The sequence below is a fragment of the Oncorhynchus tshawytscha genome, linkage group LG30 (genome assembly GCF_018296145.1).
Source record: "Oncorhynchus tshawytscha isolate Ot180627B linkage group LG30, Otsh_v2.0, whole genome shotgun sequence".
Taxonomy (NCBI): domain Eukaryota; kingdom Metazoa; phylum Chordata; class Actinopteri; order Salmoniformes; family Salmonidae; genus Oncorhynchus; species Oncorhynchus tshawytscha.
Window position 1 is genome coordinate 25,617,555 of NC_056458.1, and position 16,470 is coordinate 25,634,024.

The 16,470-nt window shown below is 41.5% G+C and overlaps 1 protein-coding gene across 1 annotated transcript; it reads right to left on the bottom strand.

Annotated features, from left to right (window-relative positions):
* Nucleotides 1–1,742: 1,742 nt before the first annotated feature.
* Nucleotides 1,743–16,206, bottom strand: LOC112228517 (ras-like protein family member 10B). Its single transcript, XM_024393905.2, has 5 exons — nt 15,931–16,206; nt 15,791–15,823; nt 12,708–13,102; nt 7,867–7,991; nt 1,743–2,894 (listed from the first exon to the last, which is right to left on the bottom strand). Exons 3-5 carry the CDS (start codon nt 12,999–13,001, stop codon nt 2,624–2,626), a joined length of 690 nt encoding a protein of 229 aa, XP_024249673.1. The 5' UTR covers nt 13,002–13,102; nt 15,791–15,823; nt 15,931–16,206; the 3' UTR covers nt 1,743–2,623.
* Between the last annotated feature and the right edge of the window lie 264 nt (nt 16,207–16,470).

Sequence of the window (16,470 nt, forward strand, 5' to 3'; positions counted from 1 at the left end):
TTCAGAGCCATTGTATTTATATAAGGCTGCAAACACACATCCACAAACTGAAATAGACATTAACACACTCCCACACAGTCACACACAATGTGGTGGCTGAAGCCACAAACTCATTTGCTGATCGATAGTTTTTTTTGTTTTTTAAATAGATTCCCTTTCATGATTGTGAGCTGAATCACAGATTAACTTTGAATAGATTTGTGTTTTTTTTGACAGCGCTTGTGTTTGATCAACATTCAAGGCATTATTTTTTTATTGACTGCTTCTCAGGAGTGGCCCTCTCGTTTACAGTTCTGCGGGTTGCTACTTTAGCATCCTTTGATTGCTTTACTTAGCCTAAGATACTGTCTCAGTCACCTTGTGTGTATTGAGTTTATGGCTGTAGCCTGCAGACTTCTATATACCCCTCTAGCAAAATGCTGCTTGGAAGATCAAGTCTGGAGCTATTAATAGCCCTTGTCAGAGCTGCAGCCCGTCACACTACAGCAGCTGTGCTTGTTCCCCATCCACTTGCACACACGTCACGCTCCTCGCCTCCAGTCTCTACTAGAAAGACTCCTTCAATTACCTCTACTGGCTGTGGGCCGGCCAGAGATACTGACACACTGGGATGAGCTGTACTAGGGACGAACAATACACACTGGGACATACCAGGGATCAGCATCCGGTAGCCTTGAACTCAAATTCTGTTTCTTCAGCAACTTAATTTCTCAAAACAAGCACCTATTAAGTTTGTTGAACAATTTGATTTGATTATAGCATTAAAGTAATTCACTACTAGTGTATTTTCTTATTGGGCCCTCAGGTTCAAGATGGCCCTCCAGTAGATATCTTTGAATACAATACTGATATTAGACACCTCACAATGCCAGGTTAGTGGTTCTCATCAGAAAGGGCCTTTAGCGAGAGACCTCAGGAAATTAAACGGGAATCCTGAAAATAAAATGTTTTATTAGAATGTGTAATGATCACAAGTCACGAAAGTAGTAAGATATTATGCAGGTCTGACTAAATCAGTGGAGGGAAAAGTAAATCTGACCTGTGGCGTAAAGGGCAACCATGCAAGGCAGTGGTCTTTGAGACTGTTAGTCTGTCGAGTTTCTCTGGCTATGTACTGTAGACCATGTAAGAGTTCCAGACAGACCTACCTCTGAAGTATTGAAGGATGCTCAAATGATGATGTATTCATGAAACAGACCAGAGAATGGGATGTCTGAGGACTCCATCGTAATTATAGGTTCACATCAACACAGAGGAACTTAATCATAGACAGCTAGCTAGCTCATCAGCATATATAACATTTTTATTTATTTATTCAGGAACAGGCTGATTAAAGTCACAAAAGTAGTTTGACTCTGATTTTGAGGGCTGTTAGGCATTTGAGGCTCTCCTTATGGAATGTGATTGGTCCAAAACAGAGAACACTCCTGCAACTGGCAGTTTATCACTATCATCTTATTACCATACTAATTTAGTTTAATTCAAACAAGTGGCTATAGTCAGGTAGGCTAGCTGTATCTGCATTGTATTCTCCTTTCCCCATATTGTCTTTATTTACTTTTCTGCTCTTTTGCACACCAGTATTTGTACTTGCACATCTATCACTCGTGTTAATTTGCTAAATTGTCATTACTTGCTACTATGGCCTATTTATTGCCTCACCACCTCATGCCATTTGCACACACTGTATATAGAGTTTTTTTTTCTATTGTGTTATTAACTGTACGCTTGTTTATTCCATGTGTAACTCTGTTTGTGTTGCACTGCTTTGCTTTATCTTGACCAGGTCGCAATTGTAAATGAGAACTTGTTCTCAACTAGCCTACCAGGTGAAATAAAAATAAATAAAACATTTCATTGAATACAACCTTATAGGAAACAAGTTTGTCCTTTTGTTCCCCCTTATTCCTACGTTTTACCAAAGGTTACTAACATTCAAGCATGGCATGTTCATTTATTGCTGTATTTAGCAGTTCAGAGGACCTGAACAGGCCGATATGTTGGCAACCACATCTAGCATTTTATTACATTTAGACCTTATTTTTTACAGTATATCATTAACAGTCTCATATCGGGGGTTTGGTCTGAGTTGTGTTTGTATATAAACACCCTTATGTGCTTCTACAGTTGTAGATTTTAGTATGTACACAGTTGTTTGTTTGCGAGTGGAGCGTAAAGGTGGACTGGATTACTCCATTTAACAGAATTCTCCCTATGGTTGGATGTTTTGGTTTCAGAGGACTAATTGAGATGGGTTTGTGTACGGAATTCGTATAGCTACCTCTGGGGATTATATGCTCAAGTGTGCACCTTCAAGACATCCGAGCAGAGAGAATGCATCAGCAGATGCTGGAAAGTTCCTTTAGTGTACTTGAACGAGTTCAGAATTTTTACAGCAAGGGGTTGGTTTAGCTGCCTCCAAATCAAGAAAATATCAAAGATGGATAGGGTGGTACTCTCCATCCCTGATCAAGTCAGATAGCAGCAAAACAGAGGGCTGTTACATGTTAATACTGTAGCTTCACAGGACAGAAATGTGATCAGCCATGGTGGTCCTAGGGAGGTTTACTGTACCAATGGCCCTCAATGCCACTCTGGTGCGCACCCACCGTCACTGAGTAAATCACATGAGGGCACAGCGTTCGTTTCTTAGTGCCCGTTGGAAGCGGATGGTTGCATGGACGTGTTTGCAGCGGGCACAGCCCACACTGCGCAGAGCCTCCCCGAACAGCAGAAGCACATGCCAGTTGAATTTGGCCGAACACTCCACGTAGCCACACTTCCAGTTCTTCCTCACCAGGTCGGACATGTTGTGGCGGGGGATAACACGCCCCCGCTGCAAGTCCCGCTTGTTCCCCACGACCAGGATGGGCATGTCGCCTGTGCCCAACACCCTGGAGAGGAAAAGAGACACCGAATGAGAGGTAAGACACCTGTGGTCATCTAAAGCATTAAGTATTCAACACACAGTGGTTGCTTTTCTGTGGTCATTTGAACAGAAACACAGCATCACATGAAAGCAAGGCTTAGCTATGACTGACACAGATTTGTACCTCAGTTATAGTTGATGCTATTGAGGCAGTGTTCTCAAATCTTCTGCCCTGCCAACTCTGTCAAACTGATTAAGCCGTTTTATCAGGAAGTCTTCGTAGGGAGAGGATTAAGGGACATTTCTGTTTGGAGTTATTCATGACCAAAAACAAGGGGTGCAACTTTCACTGGGTACGGGGCCACATTCTGGAATTGCATTTTTGTCCCTCCCAGTTATCATTGGAATGTGATACAAAATGAGGCAACGGTGTACTTTAGGAACATGCGGATGCCACTGACCGGTCGGATAGGTTTTGGAGTGTTTAATTTTTTTATCCAGTCGGATAAACCTTGGGTTTCTGTGGTGAGTGTTCATTGTGCATGTTCTGTATACAGTGTGTGTACAGAGTATACTGTGCATTTGAAAAGTATTCAGACCCATTTACTTTCTCCACATTTTGTTAAAGTGACTCCCCATCCCGCATGAGGGAGCGTAATCATCAACTGATACTAATTAGCATAATGCAACAGACATAAATATTCCTAGAAAATATTCCTGTTCATGAAAATCACAAGTGAAATATATTGACACAGCTTAGCCTTTAGTTAATCACCCTGTTATCTTAGATTTTCAAAATAAGCTTTACAGCCAAAGCTAGACAAGCATTTGTGTAAGTTTATCGATAGCCTAGCATAAGGTAAGTTGGTCACGGAAATCAGAAAAGCAATCAAATTAAATCGTTTACCTTTGATGAGCTTCGGATGTTTTCACTCACGAGATTCCCAGTTAGATAGCCAATGTTCCTTTTTCTCAAAAATATTATTTTTGTAGGCGAAATAGCTCCGTTTGTTCTTCACGTTTGGCTGAGAAATCGCAGTCACGAAAACTTTCCAAATTAGCTCCATAATATCGACAGAAACATGGCAAACGTTGTTTATAATCAATTGGATAATATATCCACCGGGACAATTGGTTTTTCAGTAGGACCGATTGAAATAATGGCTACCTCTGTATTTTACGCGAGAGTCACTCTAGGAGCCATCAGGTTACCAGTTGCGCAATGTAGCCGCTTACAGGTATTCTTCAACATAAATGCGTAAAACTACGGCACAATGCTGTAGACACCTTGGGGAATACGGAGAAAAAGTAATCTGGTTGATAGCCCATTCACTGCTCAATAGGGAAGCATTGGAACGCAGCGCTTTCAAAACATGAGGCATTTCCAGATTGGATTTTTCTCAGGCTTTCGCCTGCAACATCAGTTCTGTTATACTCACAGAAAATATTTTTACAGTTTTGGAAACTTGAGTGTTTTCTATCCCAAGCTGTCAATTATATGCATATTCTAGCATCTTGTCCTGACAAAATATCCTGTTTACTACATGAACGTTATTTTTCCAAAAATGTAAATACTGCCCCCTAGTCACAAAAGGTTAAATTACAGCCTTAATCTATCATTTTTTTTAAAACCCCATAATGACAATGCAAAAAAACTTTTTAAACAGAAATACCTTATTTACATAAGTATTCAGAGTCTTTGCTATGAGATTTGAAATTGAGCATCATGTTTCCATTGATCTTCCTTGAGATGTTTCTACAACTTGATTGGAGTCCGCTAGAGGTAAATTCAATTGATTGGACATGATTTGGACAGGCACACACCTGTCTATATAAGGTCCCACAGTTGACAGTGCATGTCAGAGCAAAAACCAAGCCACTAGGTTGAAGGAATTGCCCGTAGAGCTCCGAGACAGGATTGTGTCGAGAAACAGATTTGGGGAAGGGTACCAAAACATTCTTGCAGCATTAAAGGTCCCCAAGAACACAGTGGCCTCCATCATTCTTAAATGGAAAAAGTTTGGACCCTCCAAGACTCTTCCTAGAGCTGGCCGCCTGGACAAACTGAGCTATCGGGGGACCAAGAACCTGATGGTCACTGACCGAGCTCCAGAGTTCCTCAGTGGAGATGGGAGGACCTTCCAGAAGGACAACCATCTCTACAGCACTCCACCAATCAGGCCTTTATGGTAGAGTGGCCAGACGGAAGCCACTCCCCAGTAAAAGGCACATGACAGCCCGCTTGGAGTTTGCCAGAAGGCACCTATAAAGGACTCAGACCATGAGGAACAAGATTCTCTGGTCTGATAAAACCGTAGGGATGGTGCCAAGGAAATCTGGCACCATCCCTACGACGAAGCATGGTGGTGGCAGCATCATGCTGTGGGGATGTTTTTCAGTGGCAGGGACTAGTCAGGATCAAGGGAAAAATAAACGGAGCAAAGTACAGAGATCCTTAATGAAAACCTGCTCAGGACCTCAGACTGGGGTAAAGGTTAAAAATCCAACAGGACAACGACCCTAAGCACACAGTCAAGACAATGGAATGGCTTCGGGACAAGTCTCTGAATGTTCTTGAGTGGCCCAGCCAGAGCCCGGACTTGAACCCGATCGAACATCTCTGGGGAGACCTAAAGAATAGCTGTGCAGCGTACCTTCCCATCCAACCTAACAAAGCTTGAAAGGATCTGCAGAAAAGAATGGGAGAAACTCCCCAAATACGGGTGTGCTGCCAAAGGTGCTTCAACAAAGTACTGAGTAAAGGGTCTGAATACTTATGAAAATGTGATATTTATTTTTTATATACATTTGCAAATATTTCTAAAAACCTGTATTTGCTTTGTCATTGTGGGGTATTGTGTGTAGATTGAGGGGGAAAAAACAATTTGATACATTTTAGAATAAGGGTCTAACGTAACAATATGGAAAAAGTCAAGCGGTCTGAATACTTTCCGAATGCACTGTATCTGTAGTCAGATATGTGAGTAAGATCCAAGGTGTCACCCTCCTCTCCCCATCCCAGGCCTCTGTGTTCAGCTTTTGTCTCTTATCTCCTGAAGATGATGATAGTTCTTGTGACAGTTCCCTCTTTCCCTAAGAAATAAATAGCTTTTCCTCAACTGTCAGTTCCTTATATTGATTTCAAAAGAATGTAGCCTACTGCTCCAAATGTTGATTTTACAAGCATGTACTGCAAAACAGTTAGCACGTAAATCTAACAAATCAAATGATTTATGCATAATCATAACTCGGCGAGCCCACCCAATAAATGGATGACTGGGAGATGAATGGCTGTGACAGGGCCGGTCACTGACACCATTAGCCTCTGTATGGCCTTGGCAATGTGGTGCTGTCATTGTGGGCACTGATTGACGGCTTCACATTCACACACCCCGGCCTCACATTCACACACCCCGGCCTCACATTCACACACCCCGCCCCTACTGTCACCACTAGAACAGCTGTGACGTCCACTTTCACGTGCCACGAAGAGGAATGTGTGGATTCAAGAGGAAGCCTTATTGACTTTTCAAAACTACAGTAAATCCTATGCCTCGATACATTTTCACCATGGTGTGTTATGAAGAATTTCAATTAAGTTAGACATCTTTTATAATACATTAGATATTACAACTTCTTTATTACAATAGCAGTACATACATTAAGTACATTGCAGAAAAATCTGAGCCAACCAGCTGAGGCAGCCAGCCAGCTGTCAGTCTAGTCCCTGGCTCATTAGCAGATTTGGAGATGATATTAAACAACCCATCTCTCCCGCTGTGTATGTGAGAGCGAGACATGTGAGACGTGCAAGAGAGATGGTGGTGTGAAGATGATTTCATTGTAAATTAAACACGTGTTTGCCACCAAGGTCATCAGCTGCCTCACAACGACAAGTCATGTGGTTGCAAGCTAATGGCTCTCAGAATCAATCCCCACTCCCCTGACACGTATCACACGTCCGTCCCTCCAAACATCACATGTCACTATCCCACACTGACATCAGTCTAAGACAAACACCAGCCTTGTTTCCCAACCCTGTTATTAGGACACACAGTCTCTCTGATTAAAGCTATCTGGGCTCCCAGGAGGGATGGTTTGCGCAAATTGCTTTGACTAATTATATGACACAGAATTGGTTTAGCAGCTGCCTGGTTTGGGAGCGATGTATCGACCTGAAAAGTAAGCGAGCTCTACTGACATGAAATTTGTGGATTCGCAAGGAATGGTTATTGATTTTTTTTTCAAGTCCAGAGCCAAGAGGGGTGGTTTGTTAAAAAATAATCTAATGTTTCTGGATACATTTCATCCACAGTGAAAGATCGGCTTGGTAACAGTTCAATCAAACTGTGACTTAACTTTTTACCATGGTAAGATAACCACTGTGAAATGCTTGTTTTGTAACAAGTATCTGTTGAGTGTCTATTGTGAGTGTCTATAAAGTGGGTGTTGTTAAAACTGTTTTCATCACACCATTCCACACTGCATTCACTTACAACAACATCTAAAAAATACAATAGAACATATAAAAGAGGCGGCAGGGTAGCCTAGTGGTTAGAGCATTGGACTAGTAACCAAAAGGTTGCAAGTTCAAATCCCCGAGCTGACAAGATACAAATCCGTCATTCTGCCCCTGAACAGGCAGTTTAACCCACTGTTCCTAGGCCGTCATTGAAAATAAGAATTTGTTCTTAACTGACTTGCTTAGTTAAATAAAGGTTAAAAAAAAGACAATGGAGGGATTGTGAAGAGAAGCCGAAGTGATTATGAAGACATTTGGACTGAAATCAACATGAGTGGCTCAGACTGCCAGTCTGAGCCACTCATGTTGATTTCAGTCCAAATGTTAAATAAATGTACTATGTGAGTGTGGCGGTGGAGGCTCCTGATTGCGGCCTAGGCTTCTCTATTCATAGCGAGCCATAATTACAGCTGAGTTCAAAGAGCTGGTGCCAGCCGGAGCTGGGCCCTATTTGGCATGCAAGCCGTGTCCTCACCTGGTCTCTAGGATCTGCTGGCGCATGGTCTTGATGTATTCAAAGCTGTCGAAGCAGCAGATGTCATAGACCAGGATGTAGACGTGAGCGCTGCGGATACCTCGGCAGCAGGTGTCTGTCCACTCCTGGAGGAGGGAGGGGAGAGGATTGAAAAGTGAAGGAAAGAGAATTGTAGAAAGAGGAAGGAAGGAGACAGGAGGGAGAAGAGAAGACACGGGGAAGGCTCTCATTAGGAAGCAGTACCTTTTTGTCTGGTAATACTCAGATGCAGTTTGATACATTTTGAATGTGACGGAAATATTTATTTTAAATAGTAGCACGGAGACCAATAGTCTTCACCTATTCTATACACATGCACGCACAGCTTTTGTACACTTTTTCAGAATGATGTTAGTCTAGTTAATTTGCTGAAATTACTTGCAACATAGCATACTCTCTGGTCAATATGACAAAAACACAATCTGCTCTTTTGTCATTTTAATTTCTTCTTTATGATTGGCTCCTCGCTGTGAGAAATATTGTTTGCAAGCTAGTGCTTGCCTTGCATAGCTTTTCAAAAAGACCTCAAGCACCTCTCCATTGCAAATGAAAACACTGATTATCTTATAAATTATCAATTGAGTGTGAAATTTGATTAGTTATACCCAAAACTGTGGTTAATATGTGGACTTCAACACAATATTACTTTCTTTAAATGAGTAAGCCAAACTAGTAATGACATTTTCTGAGGTCTCAGTTCCATTGAACAGTTTCAGTTCAATATTTTGTTCTGTGACTGTAAAATTGTGTCTAGACGTGATGAGAAATCTCTGGTGCATTGAAAGGTCAATTTTCATTCAAACTTTATGACTGTGTTGTGTTTGAAACCACCTAAAGTGAGAAGTCAAGACCATGACCGGGAGGAGAACAAGGGGTCCGAGACCAAGTCAAGTCCGAGACCAGAAAAATGTGAGCCCAATTCAAGACCATGATTGTAATTTTGGTAAATCACCACCATAAGAGTTCAAAATGTCCAGTATTTCTGTGTTCATATTTCAGAACAACATATGGATTCTTTAGACATTCAGAATAGGGAAAATAGAGCCACTCTACAAATTATTACTAAGCCAAACACAGTGGGGAACAATGAGCTTTCAGAGAAGGGCTAAAGATTTATAAAATAATGATTATAATAATATAGAAATAATGATAGTTATTTGATTATTTTCAATGATGTTCTAATTTAATCTCATCAGTTTTTGTTGGAAAGGAAAGGGTTAAAACTGAAAATAAACAAATATCCAATCAGGATTTCTCTTTGCTTGTCTCTGGGGGCTAGCTAAGTCAGCCATTGGCTAGGCCATCAGAAGTTATATAAAGGCATCTGCCATTCAATTGTATTAGTAAAAAAAGTATGGAAATTTATGCCTTCTTGAAGGCCAACAGGTCACTACTACTCAATAGTGAGCAGTAATTTTACCACAGTCTAGCTAGCTAACTTTTGTTGTTGGCTAGTTTTCAGTGGCAGCAGGTTTTATCAAAGAGGTTGTTGCTAATTTGTTAGCGTCTCCCTTTTCAAGAATAACTTTCAACAAGAAGTTAAGTTTCAAATGATCATCATCTGGTGAGTGGAACTGTGTTTTTTTTTATTAGAGTGTGTTTGGTGTTGTTAGCCATCTCTTTGAAAATAAGTTGTGTGTGAAACATTGTTGCATTTAAAGTGGAACTGACAGCATTTTAGCAACGTGAAATCTTATTAAAATCTGTTCATATACACCCACAGGAAGAATATTACACTTTTTAAAAAACATTCTGACATGTGACCACTTAGGTATGGTCATTTTCACATTTTACATAAATTCTTAGCATCCAGAATTCCCAAACATTCTAAGGCATTTGTGATAATTCTACCGCAGTAGTGTGGGAAAAGGGATGTGCCGGGACCATCGACACAGATCAGGGGGTTATCAATCAGAGCTACAGTAGACCTTTATACAAACAAGCCATTTGCCACACGGGCCTGTCATCATTCACTTTGAACTGGACTGTGTGTTTACAGGCAGTTGCAACAGCGCGACTTTCGATCATTAGAACACATTTGTCAAAAGCCACAAAATAAACCTGAATGGATTTCTACAAATATGTAAACACCACGGTTATCTTACAAAACATGAAAAGGTAGGCTCTCTCTCCCTCAGTTATGCGCATCAACAACAACAAGAGCAACAACTAATGCTAGCCATAGCAAGATAGGCTAAAATCTAACAAAGGAACATTAGATAAAACATCAACAGTTTTCAGCTAGTTGGCCGTCATAATTGCACTGATAAACGATGGAGAATTGTAGCCTCCTCATCCTTTTACAGCTTCCCTGCCAATGCATGCTTGTCCCAACCAAGCACTCAATTAACTAGCTAAAGTTAGCTAGCTTGCTACTTCCAGACACAAATGAGAGAACAGAGCTGGTGAGGCTGTTTACATGTCATCTAGTGCGTTCTTGACTAACTATTACTTTTTTTGCCTGCGTTTACTGACACCCGTCATATTCAGCAGGTGTTGCATGTTGGTAAATTCATCAGTTGTTCTGTCCTCTGGCACATTCAGATGAGAGGGCTCTCAAATCCGAGTAGATAGCCAGAGTGAATTTGCCAATGCAAGAGAAATGCTAACTGTATAACAGTCGTTCAAGTTCTTGCTAACTAACCAAATGACTCCTGCATCTCTAGCTGTGTATGTATAGCCACCGAAAAACGACAAGGGGGAAATTCAGTCACTCACCCACTCCTCCAGTGTTATGACATGACAGCTTGCTAGCTAGCTGCTAGGAGAATATCTAGCTAACGTTAGGCTCTGTGTTTTTAGCTTGCTACATAAATAGATACGTTGCCTATTAGCCATGTTATGACTGACTTGTGATCATTGCCCTTGCTAGTTTAATTGTATTGACATTACCAGCCTTAGTTACATTAGTCCGTTTTTGTCCAGAATATTGAGTCATTGAAACTCGAACAGTGCATCCCGAATGCAGGCAGCAAACAATGTACCAGGCCAGCTGTGATTTACAACCTGATAGCAATATTTTTTTTGATTCTCCAGAAATGTATTGGTGAATTATATTAATCATGCATTTAACTGCATCTATCTACATTCTACAATGCCTTGGTGTACGTCATGGAACTTAGAGTCAAAGAGTACCTATTTTTAAAACCTCTTATAAAGTTGGTTTTGTGGCATAAACAGGGAATTTGACTTATGATTGTCTTTGTTTCATAACTGCAAAGTAGTTCAAACACTGTCAGCTCCACTTTAAACTTTAGGTCACTGGTTACTTTGTGTGCTAAACATCAAATATTTGTTTCAATGGGAAGTAATAGTTGTACATTTTGATTGGGAAATGCTTAATGGTTGTGTTTTTGTTTTCTTATGATTGGGACCTACTGGCTTATTATGTACGAGTTTATGGTTATCCTTTAACATCATGCTGTGTTTGACTGCTGTCTTTCCATCGGCCCTATGCAGTGGTGCCTGGAGAAGTGAGACTACTCTAACTGTGCCAAAAAGTTCCCAAACGGCCCACCCAGCGAAGGAAAGGCACCCTAAGTGAAATTTGTTTTTTTTAATGAGTTTTCCTGTCAATTCTAAAACATGTCACTCACAAAATCGCTCTTTTTTTTAAATTACAAAAATACAAAAATGTGATGTCTAAGTCCACAACAATGCTTAAATCACATCAATCTGATTGGGTGGGCATGTCAGGGCCTGGCTCTCCAGTGGTTGGGCCTGGGTGCAGTGGTTGGGCCTCTGTCCACCCAGGCCCATCCATGTCTACACGCCTGATGCAAACAGTGCATGATGACAATTGCGCATCACAAATAGCCTACTAACCAACACTTCAGACTAAACTTTTTCAATACCTGGTTTGTATACCTATTCAGTGGGTGGAACGGGGGGCGGTCAATTGGGACTGTGGGTCAATTGTGTGGGACTGTGGGTCAATTAACCTTGTGGACGCTCTGATTCTAGTTTGTGAGCTAGGAAGAATACTGCCTGTGAAGGTCTCTCACTCAGAAGTACGAGATGGGGAGGGAGGCGGGGGTTGGTTGATCTCAGGTCTCCCCACTGGAAGACCGAGGTAGGGGGAGCGGGGGAATCTATCATATAGCACACCTCTAACTTTGTACAGTAGTAATGCAATTAGTAAAATCAGTCACACTACAAAATGCTACCAAATAAACCACAATTCATTCATAATACTGTGAATATATAGTTTCACAGACATATTGTTGCATTTTTTTCTGGTTTGTGCAAAATCATTAAGAATAATATAAAACCAGTCTGCACACCACCAAGGTGAATTGGTTTAGTCTTGACTCTTTGTTGACAGTGTTGGGGGATGGGTAATGTATTGATGCTGGAGTGCCAAATCAACACAATTATTTTTCTATTTGTCTTTTTGATATAAGTTATTTTTGTATATATTTTTTATATTTATACAGTTTTAAATGTTATGATTATTTATTTGTGTTGTTCCAAATGTCTGAATAAAAATTACAGTTAGTGCAGAATGGTGCTTTTTCTTTGTTTGTTGGCGGGGGCGCTGAAGGGGGGGTTGGCCCAGGGAGCCATACAAGCTAGAACCGCCACTGTACCCATTGTTGCCTTAGTTAGTATTTACTGGTAGATATGTTGAATTGAAACGTCTTTTCTACCCTAACGCTACCGATGTCATTATTCTGGGAGCTGCTCCATGCCAAAACCAGTTGAGAGCTGTCCACTCTTGCTGCATGCAGATGATATTCCGCTGAAACTAGACTGTTTGGCGCGCATGTGAATACATGTCACGTGCTTTAGTGGGACAGTACCTGCATTGAGTTCCCGGGGAAGCTGGTGATGGCAGGATAGTCGGTGATCTGCAGGTCGTGCACGTGGCCATTGAGCACAGCAGCAGACAGGTGGACACGGCGGGCGCGGCTGGTTGCCGGGGTGGGCGCCTCGCTGTAGTCATCGTGGAGGAAGCGCTGCACGATGGCAGTCTTGCCCACGCCTTGTGCCCCCAGCACAGCGATGCGGAAGGGAGGCGGCATGCTGCGCCCCCCTCGACCCCCTGCTGCTGCTCCACCCCCCTCCCTGTTCTCGCAAACCACCGGCCAGTGCATTCAGGGTTGTGCAGCGCATAGTCCCCACAGGCACAGAGGCAGATGTTGTGGTGGGGGGCACGCTTGGCCACATTCATAGACCACCAACACCCCCTATCCCACTGGTGGAGAGAGAGAGAGAGAGAGGGGAGAATGGAGAGGGGGTGAGAGAGAGAGAGGGGGAGGTAGAGGGATTGGAAGAGAGAGATTGGAGAGAGAGGGGAGAAAGACAGAAAAGGGGAAGGAGGGAAAGAGAGGCATAGGGAGACAGAAATTGGGAACACACATAACAGGTATGGGTCATTTAGTTCATTTGGAGCTTAGGTATGCTAATTCTGGATCACTACATTTCTACATGAAAGTATAAGTTACTTTGGCAAGTGCATTCTTTTTACCACTGCATGCCTTTCATTCATCTACAAAAGGGAAACAAAAGCGCTAAGCAACCAACTAAAACAAGAAGTCATATATACAAGGACACTGGGAAGATGAAATAACATATACTGTGAAAACCAAAGTGCCACTGTGCAATCTAAATTCGCTTATTGACCAAATTTGAAGGTCAAAATAAAAGTAACTCAATATTTATTTAGTCACTCTAAAATCTGTTTGTCTTCCAGATGGTTTATTGGAGGTGTGGTTTTGGAGTCAGAAAAGCCTAGACAGACTAGACTAAAATAGCTTATTAAGGCATCACTTCATTATCCCTGATAGTTTAAAACGTTTCATGAGTAATCTACAAAATGTACACATCTACAATAATCTCCGAGATGCATTACTCCAATATGCCTAACAAAATTCCAACCAAATCTATATCTGAAGCTGCACATCATTAACTCCATTTTTTTGGAAGACAACAATCACCATTCAAAAAAGTTGCCATTCCAACAAATGGAACCAAATTAAATGGGCAATCAGCAGTAGAAACAATAATAAAGCACCTCTCTGACCCTGTTTTGGTAAAAAGCAGAAGGATGGGGCTGGAGAAATGTAACCACTCTCAAATTCACAGACAGAGCTATGGATGCATCTGATCCATCTCAGACGACACCATTCTGTAGACTTCTGGCTCTTCTTTGGACATTGTGTTAACAACCCTCCAGGCGAGCTTCAATGCCATACAACTCTCCTTCCGTGGCCTCCAATTGCTCTTCTTTACAAGTAAAACTAAATGCATGCTCTTCAACCGATCGCTGCCTGCACCTGCCCGCCTGTCCAACATCACTACTCTGGACGGTTCTGACTTAGAATATGTGGACAACTACAAATACCTAGGTGTCTGGTTAGACTGTAAACTCTCCTTCCAGACTCACATCAAACCTCTCCAATCCAAAGTTAAATCTAGAACTGGCTTCCTATTTCGCAACAATTCACTCATGCTGCCAAACACCCTCGTAAAACTGACCATCCTACTGATCCTCGACTTCGGCGATGTCATTTACAAAATAGCCTCCAATATCCTACTCAATCAATTGGATGCAGTTTATCACAGTGCCATCCATTTTGTCACCAAAGCCCCATATACTACCCACCACTGCGACCTGTACACTCTCGTTGGCTGGCACTCGCTTCATACTCGTCACCAAACCCACTGGCTCCAGGTCATCTACAAGACCCTGCTAGGTAAAGTCCCCCCTTATCTCAGCTCGCTGGTCACCATAGCAGCACCCACCTGTAACACACGCTCCAGCAGGTATATCTCTCTGGTCACCCCCAAAACCAATTGATCCTTTGGCCGCCTCTCTTTCCGGTTCTCTGCTGCCAATGACTGGAATGAACTACAAAAATCTCTGAAACTGGAAACACTTATCTCCCTCACTAGCTTTAAGCACCAGCTGACAGAGCAGCTCACAGATTACTGCACCTGTACATAGCCCATCTATAATTTAGCCCAAACAACTACCTCTCCCCCTACTGTATTTATTTATTTATTTTGCTCCTTTGCACCCCATTAATTATATCTCTACATTGCACATTCTTCCACTGCAAATCTACCATTCCAGTGTTTTACTTGCTATATTGTATTTACTTCGCCACCATGGCCTTTTTTGCCTTTACCTCCCTTATCTCATCTCATTTGTTCACATTGTATATAGACTTAATTTTCTACTGTATTATTGACTGTATGTCTGTTTTACTCCATGTGTAATTGTGTTGTATGTGTCGAACTGCTTTGCTTTATCTTGGCCAGGTCGCAATTGTAAATGAGAACTTGTTTTCAACTTGCCTACCTGGTTAAATAAAGGTGAAATATATATATATATTTTTTAAATGCAAGGACTGACAATCTATGATATCAAAATGCTAGTATTAACCATGTTTTGGGGCTATATAGGGTTTGTTTACATTTACTTTGTTTACAAACAGAGTAAAACAATCTTATATTTCGAGTTCTGATGGGGTACTACAGTTAAACTAAGCTCATGAAGCATTTATAAGTTATATTATTCAAGAATCAATGGGTAAAAATCATTTATTTATAAGTCCAAAAATGGATGTAGCAATTGCTGATTGCCCCTTTAAGTTTCCCTTCCAGAATATGGACAAAAGTAAAGAACAAGCGCATCACCTAGTGGAAGAAATGGTAGTAATCTGTACAGAAATGACCTCAGACGAGGTCAACTTTGTAAAGTGGAACATGTATCGATAGTGTTACATTAGATATTAGTCTATCATCCAAAATTCTGTTTGATCAGGAAAAATAGCACAATCACATATTAAAAAACAAATATCTCCATCTTTGGATAGGCTTTATGGTTAGCTAATAGGCTTTCATGAAATGCAAAAATAAACGTACGCATGAGACTTACATTCCAACTTTGTGCGAATATAAGCAAGTAGATCTGTAAAAATTAAGAATAAAATGAATGTAAATAGACCATCTTGCAGCTGCAACTCTAAACAACTCCATATGAGTATAATATGATTAGAAATGATAGTACATGCTTACCGTGCGCACAGGTATTGTGCGGTGCCGATGCCGTACGGTGTAAATTCCAAAGTGCTGCTGCAGATACACCTGCGGTGATGCTGATGTGTGTAGAACCTCATTCGTTGGCTTCTTACTGACATATAACGGTCTCAGGTGGATACAGTGAAGAGTCCTAAAGATACAACCTACTCTCTCGTTAGTGGAGAGACGACACGCGGTCTAAACGCCCGTCATATATTGCAGGCAGCAAAAATCACAAGCCTTCAGTACATCCACGTAATTCATGCAGGCTGGTTTCGTCAAAGACAAGCCTACTTTCGGGGTGAGACCTTAAAGTGTGTAATAGTCTATGGACGTAGGGCCATCACATCACGTCTTCTGTAGCAACAGTGTTTAACAACAGACAGCCAAAATATAGTGAACAACCTAGCATTTTAGGGAAAGGTACGTTCCGCACCAGAATGAAACGGGTTGCCAGAGACTTGTCAGAGAAAGGTATCTGAAATTTGAGTGATAGTGCTATCTCTTGTTAAAATTGTCAATTGGAACACTAATGGA